Source organism: Lepidochelys olivacea (assembly GCF_965140295.1).
Source record: "Lepidochelys olivacea isolate rLepOli2 genome assembly, chromosome: 10".
Lineage (NCBI taxonomy): Eukaryota > Metazoa > Chordata > Testudines > Cheloniidae > Lepidochelys > Lepidochelys olivacea.
This window is the reverse complement of record NC_140420.1, coordinates 39,466,927-39,484,490: the sequence shown is the minus strand read 5'-3', so window position 1 is coordinate 39,484,490 and position 17,564 is coordinate 39,466,927. Positions and strand designations below refer to the sequence as shown.

At 47.7% G+C, this 17,564-nt stretch overlaps 2 protein-coding genes across 2 annotated transcripts in view; both read right to left on the bottom strand.

Moving 5' to 3' along the window:
* Nucleotides 1–14,380, bottom strand: part of LOC311527389 (coiled-coil domain-containing protein 33-like) — a 58,977-nt gene extending 44,597 nt beyond the window's left edge. Inside the window, exon 1 of the mRNA XM_084641320.1 lies at nt 14,137–14,380. Coding sequence (XP_084497446.1) covers nt 14,137–14,247 — 111 coding nt within the window. The 5' untranslated portion in view covers nt 14,248–14,380. The remainder of the gene's footprint in view (nt 1–14,136) is intronic.
* A 168-nt stretch (nt 14,381–14,548) lies between these two features.
* The window catches only part of FBXL16 (F-box and leucine rich repeat protein 16), a 72,842-nt gene continuing 69,826 nt past the window's right edge, over nt 14,549–17,564 (bottom strand). The window contains exon 6 of the mRNA XM_084641316.1: nt 14,549–15,422. Within this exon, the coding sequence (XP_084497442.1) occupies nt 15,274–15,422 (149 nt within the window). The 3' untranslated portion in view covers nt 14,549–15,273. The remainder of the gene's footprint in view (nt 15,423–17,564) is intronic.

Sequence of the window (17,564 nt, the reverse complement as noted above, 5' to 3'; positions counted from 1 at the left end):
CTGATGCATTCTTCCCCCTTAAATTCCCAGCTGTTTTTTTAAATCTAAGTGCAAGGCATAAACATAATTTGGCATGTGTACCCCCATTTCTTGCATGCATTCAAAATCATAAAACACATAATCCTTCCTCTCTTCTGGAGACCAGATATTACACATATTACACTCGTGACCATCTATGATATCGGTCTTCTGAGAACACTGGGGACACTTTTTGCTTTTACACCTGTGATTTTTAACTTTGTAGAAGTCGCACTTACCGCAAAGACTTCTGTTTTTACAGTCAACTTTACCGTCTTTTGCCAGAGTGCTGTGCCTTTCTAAACAGGCCTCGGACTTGCAAAACAGCTTACAACCGGGGCATCTCTTTTTTTCCCATTGGCCACTTCAATGCACTCTGCACTATTACACATACTGCAGTGGTTTTTACAGGCGTGCTGGTGTTTGTGGCTGTATGTGGCGTGACAGTAGTTGCACAAATATGCTGCTCCTAGAAAGGCTTTAATATTTAGGATGCCATAATAATGTTTGTCATGTAACACAACAAAAGAGTTTTGAGGTGATGTACACCAGCTGTTGGAAAAAAGCGGCAATTCCCATTTTCATGATACATGATTGTAATAGTCACACCTAAAAGCTCTTCAAAAGAGCTCACATCTGTAAAGCTAATCATTTTTTGGTCTGAAAGCCCCAGCTCCTGTTGGAGATGTCTGGTGCGCTCTAATAGTTGGGCATCTGTCAGTTTTTCATTTGATAGGAGATCCAGCATGCTACCGGCAAAACACAGGTTGTCACCCTGGTTATTTAAATCAATTAAATGTTTTCTTTTTTTTTGGTGATTCTACTATACGTGATAGTCTTTAAGGGTCTTACAGAGCTAACTTCTCCAGCCCTGCTTCTAATAATCATAACAACCAGTCTTAGAGTTCCGGAACCCACGATCTCTGCGTTACTCTGCAACACCGTAACCAAGTTATTTTAAAAAATCAACAGTGTTTAAATCTTCGGTGATTTAGCCCCAGGGCATCTAAGCATAGCTGAACAAAATCTTCAGGCCCCACCTGATTATTAATATCATCTAGCAAATTTTGAGTAGCGGTGTCAACTGCCACCATGGCCTCTGTGAACCCCATTACTCTGTCCAAATTAGTGAAACAAAATTCTTGAAAATATTCATGTGTTAAACTCTCTTCAGGGTCTTATCCAGTGTCTCACATGTTCCAAATACACCTGAGGAGGTATATTAGGAGCGGGAGAATCTGTACCTTCAGAAGAGGGGGTTTGTGGGGGGTCTATGTCTATTTCCCTTTCTTGGTTGGGGGTCATTTTCATAAAAAAGCTCTGGCTTTTTAAAGTTTCTTGGCCAAAAGCCTCCTCAATCTTTTAGATTTCTTCCACTTTTTTCCCCAACCCCTCTCTACGTTGTTAGGTATCATGTTTAGTCACACCCTCCCTTCTCCCTTCAAAACGCTTTCCACCTTTTCAGACAGTGCACATGTATCTGTTACCTTTTGATCTAAAACCACCCTTTCTTCTGGAGAATGTTGCTTTTGAAACACCTCAAGAATTAGCTTCGAACACTTTTTATCTATTAAATGCTTAAGAGATGTACAAACACTAAGCAGCTTATTACAAACAACAACTGATGCAGCAAGACCTGCAGGTAGGTTGTTATTTGTAGCAACGGTTCTTCAGCGACCAGAATCAGGGGGGGCTGACCCCTTGACCCTGCTCAAGCCCACCCCTGGACACTGTTGCTGCTACAGGGTTCTTTGCCTTTACCCTTTTTAAAGCTGAGTCCTTCTGGGCTATGATGGCATACGGTTGCTCAAAACTAGGGGCTTTGACCGCTTCGCATCGCTTACCAATGTCCCTGGAAGCTGCAGAGGTAGATTTCTTGGCTCTGGAGGGGCAGGGCTGTTCAAAATCGGGGGGGTCTGATCCCCTTTTCCCACCCCTGGAAACTGTCACTGCTTCAGGGGAAGATTTCTTGGCCCTTTTTAAGGATGGGACCCTTGCTTTCAACACTGGAAATTGCAGCTGCCTCAGAGGGAAATTTCTTTGCCCTCTTTAAAGGTAGTTGGCTCTGTGTAATGAAGGTTTTGGATGTGCAGGGCTGTTCAAAATCAGGGGGATGGATTCCCTTGTTCCAAACTGTAACTGATTTAGGGGGAAATTTCTTTCAACCTTTTGCTCTAAATGTATCAAAGTAGCACACGACACTCCCCCTCGTCAAACATAACATTTTTTCAAAATGGCCAACGGCGCCAAACTTCAGTGCCAAGGGAAATGAGGATGGAGAGTGGGACATAAGCCCTAAATGGGGCATGGAAACCTGTCAAAAATGCATTATGATGAATGCTATCGAGCCGTATACTACTGCCGTTAACAATTTTCATGAAAAGATTTTCCTTGAATAATGAGGGAGATTATCTGAGAAGTTTGGAGATCTGAATTATCATCAGTGACTGTTTGCAGTTAAGGTTATTTGCAATGAAGGCTTTTCATGAACGAATGTCTTCTGAATTATCAGGAATGATTTCTAACTGCTTTGTAGTGTAGATACTCTGAAAAATTTCTTGCCCTGGAGGATTAGCATTAGCTTCTTGTTTGGCTACAAAGAAGAATTTTCATGAACCAAACACATCTGAATGGTCATGAGAAATTTGTAATTAGGTTCTAATGCTGATTTTCAGAGAATCGTTGTTCTCGTTGTTCTTTTTGTTTGCCGAGAAGAATTTTCACTACAACTTCTGCCCTGAAATGTGAACAGCGATTCCTAACTGGTTTGCAATGTAGATTCTCTGAGAACTTTTCTCCCTGAATGATTAGGAGTCACTTGATTTGTTGCAATGAAGAATTTTTACTAAGCAATCTCCCCTGAATGGTCTCCGGCAATTCCTAACTGCTTTGCAATATAGACTGTTTCATCCTGAAAGATTAGTAGTGAGTTGTTCTATTGTACCAAATGAAGAATTTTCACAACAGCTTCTGGGAAATACTGCGGAGTGGGGCTCGGGGCAGAGCAGAGAGAAGACATCTCCCAGGCAAGCAGTGCCACTCCACAGCAAAGTCAGTGCCTCCAGTCGGCAGCTCTTCTGGACTTCTGCTGCTGGCAGTGCCACCCTGACGGGAGCTGGCAGCAGCAGACACTACATCCCCCACGGTGCCGTGGGCCCCATGGGGTGGTAACAGGGTGGATGGTGGGGCTTTTGGAGTGGAATGGGCAATTGGGATGCTGGGGTTGGTGGTAGAGGTTGGAAGGGATTGGGGTGTGGGGGCTGATTGGTAGGGATCTGAGGCGGACTAGCAAGGTGCTGTGCGGCCAGGCATGAGGCAGAGGCAAATACCTGGGGGAGCAGAGGTCAAGCAGGTTAGAAACCACAATTCCCGTGATGCATTGGTTCATTGATGGAGAGGCTTGCTGGGGGATGAGAGGGAAGGAAAACAACTCCCATGATGCACTGGGACTGAAAAGAGCTGTGTGCAAAATGGTTGTCCCCACCTCTCAGGTCACCCTTTCATCTCAGTGTCAGCCCGCACCACTTCCTCTTCCAGTAACTTCCGCTTCCTGGCCCGCAGAAATAAGAGGCACATCCTCAATAGCATCCAATGGAAAACAAGAGGTGTGTCCTCAATTGAAGATAAAGACGTTGTGAGAAAAGAAGTCAGAGAGAAGTGAGAAAATAATGGATTGGGCAGGACATAATATAAATAAATTGCAGATGTTTTTAATTAATGCATTCCATAAAAGAGTATAAATGATGGTGGCTTATTGTTTGTACTTTGGAGAAACTGATGCTCTCTGTCAGCTGTATTTCTTCCCTGGCAATTGCCTGAAATAAAGCTGTCTTGGATTTTGTTGCATTCCAACCTGAGAGTGAGGATTTATTTTCTTCCACACCTCCATATGACAGGTTTCAGAGTAACAGCCGTGTTTGTATTCGCAAAAAGAAAAGGAGTACTTGTGGCACCTTAGAGACTAACCAATTTATTTGAGCATAAGCTTTCGTGAGCTACAGCTCACTTCATCGGATGCATACTGTGGAAACTGCAGAAGACATTATATACACAGAGACCATGAAACAATACCTCCCCCCACCCCACTCTCCTGCTGGTAATAGCTTATCTAAAGTGATCACTCTCCTTACAATGCGTATGATAATCAAGTTGGGCCATTTCCAGCACAAATCCAGGTTTTCTCACCCTCCCCCCCCCCCCCACAAACTCACTCTCCTGCTGGTAATAGCCCATCCAAAGTGACCACTCTCTTTACAATGTGTATGTACAATCACTCTGGATAAGCTATTACCAGCAGGAGAGTGAGTTTGTGTGAAACCTGGTGAGAAAATCTGGATTTGTGCTGGAAATGGCCCACCTTGATTTTCATACACATTGTAAAGAGAGTGGTCACTTTGGATGGGCTATTACCAGCAGGAGAGTGAGTTTGGGGGGGGGGGCGGAGGGTGAGAAAACCTGGATTTGTGCTGGAAATGGCCCAACTTGATTATCATACACATTGTAAGGAAAGTGATCACTTTAGATAAGCTATTACCAGCAGGAGAGTGGGGTGGGAGGAGGTATTGTTTCATGGTCTCTGTGTATATAATGTCTTCTGCAGTTTCCACAGTATGCATCCGATGAAGTGAGCTGTAGCTCACGAAAGCTTATGCTCAAATAAATTGGTTAGTCTCTAAGGTGCCACAAGTACTCCTTACCTCCATATGAATAATATTTTGGAATAGGGCATTTGACTTTGCTGGATAATACCTTCTTATGTTGTACATTTGACTATGAAAGATAGTTCAAAGATTTATATTAAAAATTATGCCAGAGACAGGAATATTAACCAAGCCTTGTATTTTTTAAAATTTTTAATATATATTTTTATAAACAAGTCACGTGATAAAATAGCACAAGAAACACATACCAAATATAAGATTATATCTTCAGAATATACAGAAGAATGAGGTCGTATGTACAGTAAGAAAATGTTTTTCAGATTTTTTTCTCTCCCCATCTATTTTCGTTCTATAGTAATTTGAAATATCACAATGTCAGAAACTTCAGTAATACTTTGGCCCAGTGGACACCTAACTGGGGTGCTAAAGAGCTTGAATCAGAACCAAGCCAGTGACAGAACCCTGTAAGGATTGGGATGATCTGTGTCAGCCAGTTTAGGAACATTGGGACAGATCCTCAGCTGGTGTAAATCTGCATAGCTCCATTGCCAATTTACACCAGCCCATCAATGTTTCCTCCCCTGATTCTTTTAAATATTATATTTTTAAACTCATTGTTCCAATTAGAAATTAGTTGCTTTTCTCTTGAATTCCCTCATTGCCTCAGCACTGTGTTCAGGCTCATAAGAAAGCCTTGGTTCTTTTATGATTGGTGTCAAACACATTCTCTGACCTCACAGGTTTTTGAAAAAGTCACCCAACTAAAACATCATAGTTGCTTTGCCTGGGTGAGTAACGTCTCTTTGGAAAGTTCAGAATTAAAAAAAACAACTGGAAAGGGTCATACTGTTGGGAATAATCTTGGGACGTCTCTCCAGCTCATAACCTGATATAAATCAGTAAGACCATGATGTCATGCCAGTTTACACCAGTTAGGGATCTTGTCATATAATGTGTATAACATAATACATATAATGTATTTCTGTAAATTATTTAAAAATCAAAAGTACTTTCTACTGCAGAATGCTTCCTGGTTTTTGCGTCTCACACTGCTTGGACAATCCAATTGAACTCGTTTCCCTTTCTGTTTAAAGTCAGTTTCATTCTCTGGTTCTCCTGCCTTAGTACAATGCTCTTGTGTTGAGTCTTTCAACACTGCAGGAGACAGTTTAAATCCCAAGCTGCCCCCCCCCTTGGTCCACCCCTGCAATTGGTTTCTTGTGCTCCCCTTAGTGCACAGACTCTGTTAGGTGCTGACACTGATCCTAGTCACTCCAAAGAAGGCAAAGAGGGGTAAGGGGGGGCGTGTTATTATGCCTGCTCCTATTGCACTACTGACTACATTGTGCCAAAACAGTTGTGCTTCCCAGAACTCTGGTAGGCATTGTGCCTGATTAAGAGCCAATGCTTCTGGCAGCTCCTGCACTATAGGTGTACCACCGCATAACTCCGAGTCAGAGGTTGCCCTAAACGCACAGTGTAGCCCATATAGTTTTATAATTATCCTCTCCCCTCTTTTTTAAAATAAAATGTAATAGCTTCTCACACCCTTTAGAAGCAAGACACTCTCATTGTGCTCAGTGCCTCATGTAACAGAGCTCCTGTGTATCAGCTGTACCATGACTGCAAAGAAAGGCTTTTCACTTTGCGAATCTGCATCTCTGTGCCCTTCCAAGGTTGCCCTCCCTGCAGAATACTAACTTCTTGTGTGACACTCCCAGTTTGGAGGCCTAGCCACCGGTAAAGTTCGCTTGATTGTAAAACCACAGTGGAAGCAGCAACCATACTGTTTGCTTCACTCCGATGCTGGACTGCCACACAAGGTCACTTTGTCAGCTCCTTAGCCACCAGCAGGAGGGTAAAGACATGCCACATTTTAAAATCTGACATTTTATTTTCCATCTCAGGTGAAGTTCCCCAGGATAAGTTTTAAGGGCAGTAAAATGGATCACCTTCTTGGAGGCACTATGAAATGAGTATGGAAAGGAGAGAAGCATAGAGTCAGGCGAATAAATATAGTTACTAAACAGAATGATCATAAGGGTTAGAGGTAGAAAAGACTTAGTAGTTGATCCAGCCCATCCCCTAACACAGGATAGCAGGGGAAGACTGGCTGACACCCATTCTATAGAAGTTCCAAGATCCTGTCCTGATTCTGCTCCACAACGTAAGGAAGGTCCTGTCACACTCAGGTCCAAGAGCCAACCTCATGAATTCTCCTTTCCCTTAGAAGAAAAAATGCACCATTTCTTTCTGAAGACACGCTCTGCTTGCTGGCTTCTCCAACATGCCCAAACCTTCCTCACAACCCCCTTCCACTGTTGAGAACTCCAGTGAGCAGATGGAAAACTCTGGACAACCTGATGCATCAGATTTATGGGCAGGACTAGCTTTTGGGTGTAAGGGGTGGGAGAGTCCCATTCTCAGAGTTTCATTCAAAACCCCTGTGCATGAGGCTATCTTCTACCTGGTCCCTGTAGCAGTATCACTCCTGAAATGATACATAAAAACCATCTGCAATGGCAGATTGGTGCCATGGAATCTATGCCACAATAGCCTCTTGACCACGTTATAACATGGTTTGGTCTTGCCTGCACAGATGGGACCAAAGCATGGTATCATCACGTTACAGCTCTGTATAGACCAGAGGCCAATTTCAAATTCAAATTGACGTCAATGGTGTTGCACTAGGGATGAATCTGGTACATAATGTGATTAAAAGCAAATGAGCTTGTGAGATTAGCACAAAGTTGCTGCACTGATCAATTTCTACATCACTTTGCCAGATGGATAGGCCCTTCATTTGGCTCTTAGTCCTCAACCATGACCTCATGCTCAGCCATTTCCAGTAAAACTCGAGCTCCAGGAGAATGGCACTAACGCAGAGGGGAAGCATACAGGGTCCTACACAAATATGAGGCTTAATCATCGCAATACAGAGAAGCAATTGCTAGCTCAGTCCCCAAAAGGAACCAGCCTAATCCACCAAAGTGCCAACTGCCCTCAATTGCAATTGAAGACAACAGCTCCGCTCAAACAACTACAGGATTTTAAGGATCGGGGACCCAGCCCACACCAAAATATATTTCAATAAGACCACATGGCCAAATTAAGCATTGTAAGAGCTCGTGGTGGAAAGACAGCTAATGATAAACTAATCTGGGAAAGAGCTGGAGAAAATTATAGCAATACTATTTATAACAATTTACAAACCCAGAGAAGAACAGCCAACTCTCAAACTGATGATCTTCTGGGTCAGGAAGGCGTTTACCCTTGCCCACCTTCACAGGCACCATTGCACAGTTAGCCAGGCACATTATGGAGTCCCCTTCTTTGAACCATCAGGTTTTAGTTGCTGTCAGATGCAGAATATTGGACTTGGAGCAATGGTCTGACTGAGTATGGCAAATCCTGGGTTCAGATAACTGCAACCTCCTTGAAGATGGAGTGTCATCCAGTGGGTAGAGTACTGGATACAGATTCAGGAGACCTGGGTTTTATTCTCTGCTACTGATCTGCTTTGTGTCCTAGGGCAAGTTACTTCATCACTCTGTGCCTCAATTTCTCCTTTGTCTGCCTTGTCTGTTTAGATTATAAACTCTTTGGGGGAGGGATTGTCTGTTACAATATACAGCATCTAGCATGTTGGGGCAATAGCAGTAATAATCCTTGTGTCCTTGTGGGTTGTCACCTTTGTCCCGTGCCTGCTCACTTACGGTGAATAAGGTAACACATAAAGCTCTCTACTAACATTGAAGAAAATGGGAGTCGCAGGGGCTCAACACCTGACAGGATCAACTCCATAAAAATGCTTAACCTGTCTTCTCTTGCCTATCCTTCGGCCAACAGATCTCAATTTACATGTGCAAAATTTACCAGCTGGGTCTGGGACAAAGTTTAAGCAAGAAGGGAAAAAACAATGGATTGTAAAGTGCGGGCCTCTGGGCTGCTCCAGTTTACCAATCAGTATCTGAACTCAGAAGGGAAGAGAGTTAAATATAGATCATGGTGGATGACGCCATAAGTGTCCCAGGGCAGACAAGTCTGTCTGAAGAGAACCTGAGGAGCAGGAAATAGTTCAAAGGGCAGGGAACTCCTTTAGACATCTCCATGGACAAGTAAACTCTGAAGGTGACCTCTGGATTCCTGCTTGATCAAGTACACAGAAGCAGTCAGAGCTCAGTGTGGGAGGCTGCCTGCAACAACCTGTGTGATCTGATGGCTTATTAACTGAGCAGCAGTGAGATGCCAGGTACTGTTGACATCCCTGTCCTAGCAGTAGCAGCTTAGTAAGGAAAATGTAATTGGGGTGGAGTTGGGGGGATGCAGAGATTCACATGGTCCATAGTTGCACAGTGAGTTCAATCTGCAGGTGGCTGCAGGGGCAGCTCTAGAAATATTGGCACCTAAGCAAGAGAAGGCTTTAATACCCTCCCTAAAGTCTTCCTGCTCCCTTCCTCCCTCCCGCCGATCCAGCTCTACAGCTCACCTTTCTCCAATGCAGTCTCTCTTTTCTTGCAGAAAGAACGAGGAATACTTGTGGCACCTTAGAGACTAAAAAATTTATTTGAGCATAAGCCTATCTTCCTACTGTATTTTCCACTGCATGTATCTGATGAAGTGGGCTTTAGCCGACAAAAGCTTATGCTCAAATAAATTTGTTAGTCTCTAAGGTGTCACCAGTACTCCTCATTCTTTCTGCTGATACAGACTAACACGGCTACCACTCTGAAACTTCTCTTTTCTTGCTCATTCATCTGCACTAGGCCCTCTTTGTTTCCAGACATGCCTCAGGACCCTCTGCACTTGGCTGCAGTGTTATTTCTGAGGAGGATCGGGGCTTCCAGGCCCCGTGTAAGAAGCAGAACCCCGTGTAAAAACCCATCACCATACAACTGAGCAGAAGTAGCTCTAGGAATTCCTCAGTTAGAGAAGACCATCATGAGAAACAAGCCTCTTGGGGTGATCCCTGAGGTTCCAGGCCTAGCCCAGCAGCACCTTAGACCTGCTTACCCTATGTCCACAGCTGCTCCTCTTCAGAGGCCTTGGGAGTGGGTATCCCAGCAGGTGGGCTGGCATAGCTGTTAGTCCCTGTGGATTTCCTGGGAATGGTCAGAGTTTTCCAGTGTTTCCACTGGGAAGACTGAAAATGTCAAATGAACAAAGCTCCAGCTGTCTAACCAGTGGTTTTGGCAAGTTGAGCAAAGGACCTGCCTATAGTGCAATTAGCAACCAAAGCTACAGCTTAGCCAAGTTAGTGGCTCCCCTGTCATGCCCCTCATACACCCAGAAATCATGCAGTAACTGAGAGGGCGGAGGGAGGGAAGGAGAGGCCAATGGAGCAGGAAGTTGCAAAATAGCCTAAAGATCGATCACTTAAAGCTTACAAATCTTTATGGCAATGAAAGTTTGTAATAAAAAAGTGATTACTAAATCAGTTCTTTCTTGTCCACTAAGAAAGCTGTGTCCATACATATTTATTAGAAACAATTAAACCAGTTCATTACTGAGCAGCTGAGCTGTAGTCCGAGGTGTTGTGGGTCATCTCCCCTCCTCTGTGGTGCAAGTTGTGCAGTTGCACCAGGGCCCAAAAGGTTATGTGGCCACAACTAACCCAGGGAAAGGGGGTAGCCCGTCCGGCCAGAACAACCGTAGGTTCCAGGTGGGAGCAGACAGCAAGGGTGTGTGGAGAAGGGATGAGGGAACTGCAGCATGGGGGACGGAGATGGGTAACACACTGTCCCAACTCTTCATGCTGCACAAGGTAAAAGCATCAGCTGTTTTGCATAGGGCTGAAAAGTTGGGGGGAACTGGGGATGGGCAACTAGAGGGGCTAGGTAGGAACTGGGTGGAGCTAGGGGGCTGGATTGGAACTGTTAAAAGGAGGGGGTGTCAGAATGGAGCTTGGGGGGGTCTAATTCAGAGCTGGGGAACAGAGGGGGGTTGGAACAGAGCTGGAGGGGACCAAGGGAGGAGCTGGGGTGGCTTGTGGGGGCCTGAAACAAGGTGGGGGTGGATCAGGGAAGTGGGGGGCAGCAGGGAAGCTAAAAGGGCCTGGAGGAATCATTGGATAAGAGCTGGAGGAACTGAGGGCTGGACTGAAGGAGGATGGAGGAAGAGCTGGGTGGGAGGCTGGATCAACATGGAGGGGAATGAGGGGGACCGTGGAGGGATCTGGGGGCCTGTAGGGGGCCATGAGGGAGCTGGGGAGTCTGAGGGTTGGATGGGGGTTAAGGGAGAGCTAGGCAGGAGCTTGGAGGTTGGATGGTAGGGATTGAGGCTATGGGGAAGATGGAAGGGACAGATTTCAGAATCGGGAAAGGGGCCCCTAACCTTTTTTTGGCACCAGCAGAGAGTCTCCTGGCTTTGTTCAGCACATGAGAAAGCCCAGTGGTCTGGGATCCAGACCGCCCTGCCTGCTGCAGTGTCTGGTACCAAATGCATGTTGGGAGTGGCAGTGGATGTCATAGAGACAGCATAGAGTCCAGGGGCACTAATCCCAGCTAGTAATAAAGACTCCATGACAAGCCCTTCCAGTTACACCCCTGGCTTCACCTAATCAGCAGCTGTTACCTACTGCCCTATGCTGAAACCAGGGTGCCTATTAACTGCTAGACTGTAAGGGCCTTAGGGCAGGAACCAGGTCTAGTTTGCAAAGCGCCATGTCCATTTATGGTTCAATACAAGAGCTTCTAACAGCAACAGGGCAGATTGCTGCTGAGCAATGCAAGGCACTCCTTCCCTTCTTAGGCTGTGTGTGCTGCCTCCTACAGAGCTCCTGGCCCTGCCTGCTCGAGAAGAAGGGACTGAGATTAGGACTGAAAGTGTCTAACCACGGGAACCTTCAAACAACTGCTGTGGTCAGCACCCTTCCCTTCAGGCCATTCCTGGCTGAGGTCAGGGATGAAGCAGTGTAGAAAGTGCTGATGATGTTGGGAGGACTTGTGAGAAGAGACACAGAGCGGTCACTGCCTGGACTCTTTCTGCTGGTGTCTGGGAGATGGCTTTAGATGCTGGAATAGCTACACTGGCATTAGGTCCTGGGGCTGCTTCTCCTGCATTGCAGACTCCATTTTTCCACACCACAGGAGATGGATTTGCTCTGGCTTTTTATTACAATGGGACAGGAGACTGTCAAGGCACCCAGGAACTGTGAGTCAGCCACAGGGTATGAATGAGTGATGCTCCTGACACCACCCCTACAGAATCCCAATCTCTTCATCACACGTTCCTGCATCCATCCCTAGAAAACAACATGCTCCTCTCTCCAGCCCAGGAGCTCCACCCAGCTGGCTGTATTGCCATCAACTTCCTTCCTGGAGGAGAGGGGAGGCCCAGACGGTGACTGAAGAGGGAGGGGGGGCATCCCTCCAAAGCAGTAAATTCAGTCTGTTGGGGGACATGCATGGGATGAGATATATGCAAGTACATGAAGCTGGGAGTGGGCTTCCTCCAACCTCACTGCAAGCAGTAAATGGAGCAGAAATGCACCAGCACAAGAATGAGCAGTGATGGGAAGAGAGCCTGGCTCCCCACAAGCTGTTGGCTTTCCCTGGCCCTCACTTCCCCGCAAACAAAACCAAAACAAAAGAGATTTCATCCCCAGAAGACTAAAGAGCCCAGCTGATGAGAGCTGGTTTGGGCTGCGGACAGTACAGCTGAGCCGGTCTTTCCTCTCTCAGATCCCCCCTGCCCCTCCTGGACTGGGACCTGAGTGCAGCACAGGGGACATTCTCCAAGCACCCAGGTGCTGCTCAGGCACTGGGGCCCTAGCCACCTCCTGATGCATCAGGGGTAGGGGACCCTGCTGGCAGCTTCTGACAGTGGGTAGGCCACAGGGAGATGTAAAGGGCTCCTTTGAGCCAGGGCCCAGCAGCAGGTCAAAGTGGTAGCTGCCTGAAAGCAGCATGGGAAAGCCTCCCCCTTGGAGCCACAAGTGGTCTGGAGGGCAGAGTAGCAAGAAGGGAAAAGCCAGTATCTAGGGTGACCACCCTGTCCTGAATTGGGCAGGACAGCCCAGAAATGCAGAGTTCAAGACCCGGTACTGGGCTGAATGACTCTGGGACATTTGTCCTGGATTCCCAGCAGTGCTGCTCTGCCCCTGCCTGAGGTTCAGGGGGCAGTGCCAGCCTCTTTCCAGGAGCTGAGATGGGCCTTAGCCCCACCCCACCGTGACGTCCCGCTCCTGCTCCTCCTCTCCCCCCCCCCGCCCTCCGAGGCTCTGCTGCTGGCCAGGCTGGGCAGTAGTTAGAGCCATCCAGGGAGTCTGGGCTGCTGTGGATTCCTCTACCTGCCCTGAACTGCATGCCCCAAGGAGGTGGGGACACAGGCCCAGGGCTCCCCACAGCAGCCCAGGTTGCCTGGGAGGCTCTTACTACTGCTTGGCTCTGGCTTCTGGCCTGCCCAGGGGGTGGGGCCTCAGGGGGAAGAGGAGGAGTAGGGGCTGGGGCCACTGAAGGGGGCGGGACCCCTGCATGTGTTCCATTGTTGCATTTTGAAAAGGTGGTCACCTTCGTACAGTAGTCTCAAAACTTTTTTGATTGCACCGCTCCTTACTTGGTCCAGGGCCCCCGGGGGGTGGGTGAGTGAGGCAGGACAGGGGAGGGGGAGCCGTGCTCCGGGGGTGGGGAATGAGTGGAGCAGGACAGAGGCGAGAGAGCCATGCTCTAGGGGTGGGGGTAAGTGGGGCAGGATGAGGCAGGGAGAGCTGTGCTCTGGGGGTGGGGAATGAGTGGAGCAGGACAGGGGTGTGGGAGCCATGCTCCGGGGTGGAGGGGTGAGTGGAGTAGGACGGGGAAGCCTCCAGTACCTCTCTTGGCTGGAGCGGGTGCTGAGTGCTCCTCCAGGCTCCAGTAGCAGCTGCTACTCTTCCTGCCTCCACAGCCCCCCCCATCCCCCAGTGGCAGAGGCTTGTTACTGTGAATAACCTGGTAACCCTAAACTGGGGCTGGGGGCTACAACTGGGGCTGGGGCCTGGGTGGGGCTGGAGATGAGCTGGGGACAGAGCAAAGGGCACCCTGGAAGTTCCTCCGCACCCCCCTGGGGACTGCACCCCACAGTTTAGGGCCCACTGCCTTCGTAGGATCCCAGGCTGGTCTGATTGATGTGCTGCCAGCCTTCCCTCTGTCCTAGAACTGAGCTGGCCTCGAGGTGAGCCTGGGGAAAGATGCTGCCAGGCATAAGGCATGCTGCCACAAATCAAGCCCAGTAGGACGCCATAGCTTTCTCACCCCTTCTTGAGCCTGCAGCTCTAGAAGGGAGATAGTTGAAGGAGGCTCAGGCAGGTGAAGGAGGCGGAGCTGCTTTAGGCTCCTAGCTCCCACAGTTAAACCTGTACTCCAATAAATGTATGTGGATTGGATACAAAGCCACACCAGCTTCACACTGGAAGAGAACTGGAGCTGGGCAGAGGGCTGCCCCATAGACCCTCCCAGCCCCTATGCATTCCAGAACCTACCTTACCACAAGACTGAAGCAAGCTAGCATGCGAAGGCTGCAGGTTATTCTGAGAAGAACATCTTATTAACAAAATGAAAACAGCAGTAGGCGACCGTCTACCCCAGATCATGTGACCTTGGGGCTATTGGGTTTTCAGAGGATTGGGTGGGGAGTTGGGTTTGTTTGTTTCTCAGGAAACTTGCTCACGGATCCATGTTTTCAATGAAGACAAGACGATCATGGGCAGCATATCAGCTCCATCTTCGGGAGCAGAAGACACCCGGCCTGCCAAAAGCCTCAGAACGGGCCCTGTGCTTCTCTTTCACAGCGTTGGTCGGTTTATTTTTTAAAATGTCTCCAGCGTGGCAGACCCTGCAGTGTCCCGCTGAAGTAATTAAGAGACAGAGCAAACACATGGCATCAGGAATTTCATCCTTTCTCCTTCGAGTCTCTCTGTCCCTCAGGATTCTCCTCTTTTCTTCTAAGCTTTCTGTCTCATCTCCTGCCAACATATGCCATGATGGAAACACAGAACCCAGAATGGGGAGGGGCTCCAATCAGGCCCCTCCCCCAGACTCACCGCCAAGACCCCCAGAAGTGTGGGGGGTCTCAGAAGGAACTTCTAACTGCTGTGACATGAGACATTGGGCAGAAACCACATGGGATCCAGCACTGAGTGGGACACCATGCAGGACATGAAACCGTGCCAACCCACCCCAACTCTCCAATCATGGTCATTCATTTGCTTTGTTTTGTTTGCTCATTTTTTGTTGGTTTTTTGTTTGGCTGTGTTTTTTAACTTTTTTTTTCAGGACAGACCATTACAAAGAAGATGAGTGATGATGGAGGCGTGGAAAATTTACAAACTTTGCAGAGAGATTCTTGCAGGAGGTTTTGTCTTATGGAACAGATGGGTGCCCATCTCTACGGAGACCGCAAATACCCCTCTCTCTAGGTGTCCTCATCCAATGCGTTGATGTGATTAACTAACTCTTGATTGCTGTACACATGGTGAGTGGTTTAAATCAACATAGTCGTTAGCATCTCTCCCAAAACATAACAAAATTAAAACAAAATGATAACTCTGGTTGGTTGACCAGTGTTGGGTTGGGATTGAAGGAGACAGCTCCAAAGGTTGGCCAATCCTTGGGGCTGCTTATTCGATTACCATGCAGTGCGGCAGGTGCTGGGAGAAATACTTGAACAGCTCCGGGGTGGCACCAGGACAGTTGGTCAGCTCCAGCTCTTCCAGATCTTGAAGTTGAACAAGGCCTGAGAGCCCAGTGGTGGTCAGCAGGGGGCAGCCTGAAACCAGAAGGTGGAAATGCCCAGTGAGCAAGAAGCTATGATGTACGGTAGACATGGAAGAACTTAGCCACCCCTCTGCTTTGTGGGGTGTGGGTTGGATTGCTATCAGTCAAGCCCATCTCAAAATACCAGCTGCAAAAGGGAGAGTAATGCCATCAGGCTCCATCACTTGTCCCCTGCCTGTCGGCCCTGTTAGGATCATCTGGGTGTATCCCACTAAATCAATTTCCTACCATCAAAGGAGCTTAGGGCAATGGTGAACCTCAGTCCTTCCTATTCTCTGACTTGGCACACAATAGTTCAGTCTCCTGAGGGCTCCAATGATTTGATCTAATGCTGGTTGCTGAGATTGGTGTGCAGGTGCTGGAGGGTGTTGGTGGCCTGTGAAAGACTGGAGGGTGGGACAAGATGATCTGGGGGTCTCTTCTGGCCTTAAACTCTAGGGGTACGTCTGCACTGTAAAACCCCCTCACGGCAATGAATCTCAGAGCTCAGGTCAATGGACTCGGACTCGTGCTACACAGCTAAAAATAGCAGTGTGGACATTTGGGCTTGGGATGCAGCCTGGGCTTCAAGACCCTCCACCCTCACTGGGTTTCAGACCCTCCAGCCTGAGCCCAAACATCTATACAGCTATTTCGAGCCCCACAGTGCAAGTAGTCTTTTTTTACAGTGTAGACATACCATATGACAGCAGAGATGTCTGTCGGGGGAGACAGCCTGAGTCTCTGGGGCTGGGGAGGGCTGCTGTATCATGCTCTCCCATCTGCAGGTAGCATGACCAATCCACCCAATTAGACCTCCTCAGCAGCACTGCATCCATCCACTATAGGACATAAGGCCAGTTTGAATGAGGCTCCATGTCTAGTTGGCAGCCGGTATCAAGTGGAGTGCCCCAAGGGTCGGTCCTGGGGCCGGTTTTATTCAATATCTTCATAAATGATCTGGAGGATGGAGTGGATTGCACTCTCAGCAAATTTGCAGATGATACTAAACTGGGAGGAGTGGTAGATACGCTGGAGGGGAGGGATAGGATACAGAAGGACCTAGACCAATTGGAAGATTGGGCCAAAAGGAATCTGATGAGGTTCAATAAGGATAAGTGCAGGGTCCTGCACTTAGGACGGAAGAACCCAATGCACAGCTACAGACTAGGGACCGAATGGCTAGGCTAGGCAGCAGTTCTGCAGAAAAGGACCTAGGGGTGACAGTGGACGAGAAGCTGGATATGAGTCAGCAGTGTGCCCTTGTTGCCAAGAAGGCCAATGGCATTTTGGGATGTATAAGTAGGGGCATAGCGAGCAGATCGAGGGACGTGATCATCCCCCTCTATTCGACATTGGTGAGGCCTCATCTGGAGTACTGTGTCCAGTTTTGGGCCCCACACTTCAAGAAGGATGTGGATAAATTGGAGAGAGTCCAGCGAAGGGCAACAAAAATGATTAGGGGACTGGAACACATGAGTTATGAGGAGAGGCTGAGGGAGCTGGGATTGTTTAGCCTGCAGAAGAGAAGAATGAGGGGGGATTTGATAGCTGCTTTCAACTACCTGAAAGGGGGTTCCAAAGAGGATGGCTCTAGACTGTTCTCAATGGTAGCAGATGACAGAACGAGGAGTAATGGTCTCAAGTTGCAGTGGGGGAGGTTTAGATTGGATATTAGGAAAAACTTTTTCACTAAGAGGGTGGTGAAACACTGGAATGCGTTACCTAGGGAGGTGGTAGAATCTCCTTCCTTAGAGGTTTTTAAGGTCAGGCTTGACAAAGCCCTGGCTGGGATGATTTAACTGGGAATTGGTCCTGCTTTGAGCAGGGGGTTGGACTAGATGACCTTCTGGGGTCCCTTCCAACCCTGATATTCTATGATTCTATGATTCTATGATCTGATCTCCTTTATGCTGGCATAACTCTGTGGACATTAATGGAGTCACTCCTGATTTGCACCACTGTAAGTAGCGCAGAGACCATTTGTCCCCAAGCCTCATTCAGAAAGCCAGTAAACTTAAAGTGACTAACAGGAAACCTTTTGTGCTATTTTCTTATTCAGTCATCAGGGTTTGAATGATGCTCAAAAGTGCTGCTGCTGTTTTGATTCAGAGGGAAACATGTTTTTTCTCTTTGCAGAAACCAGCGGAGGAAG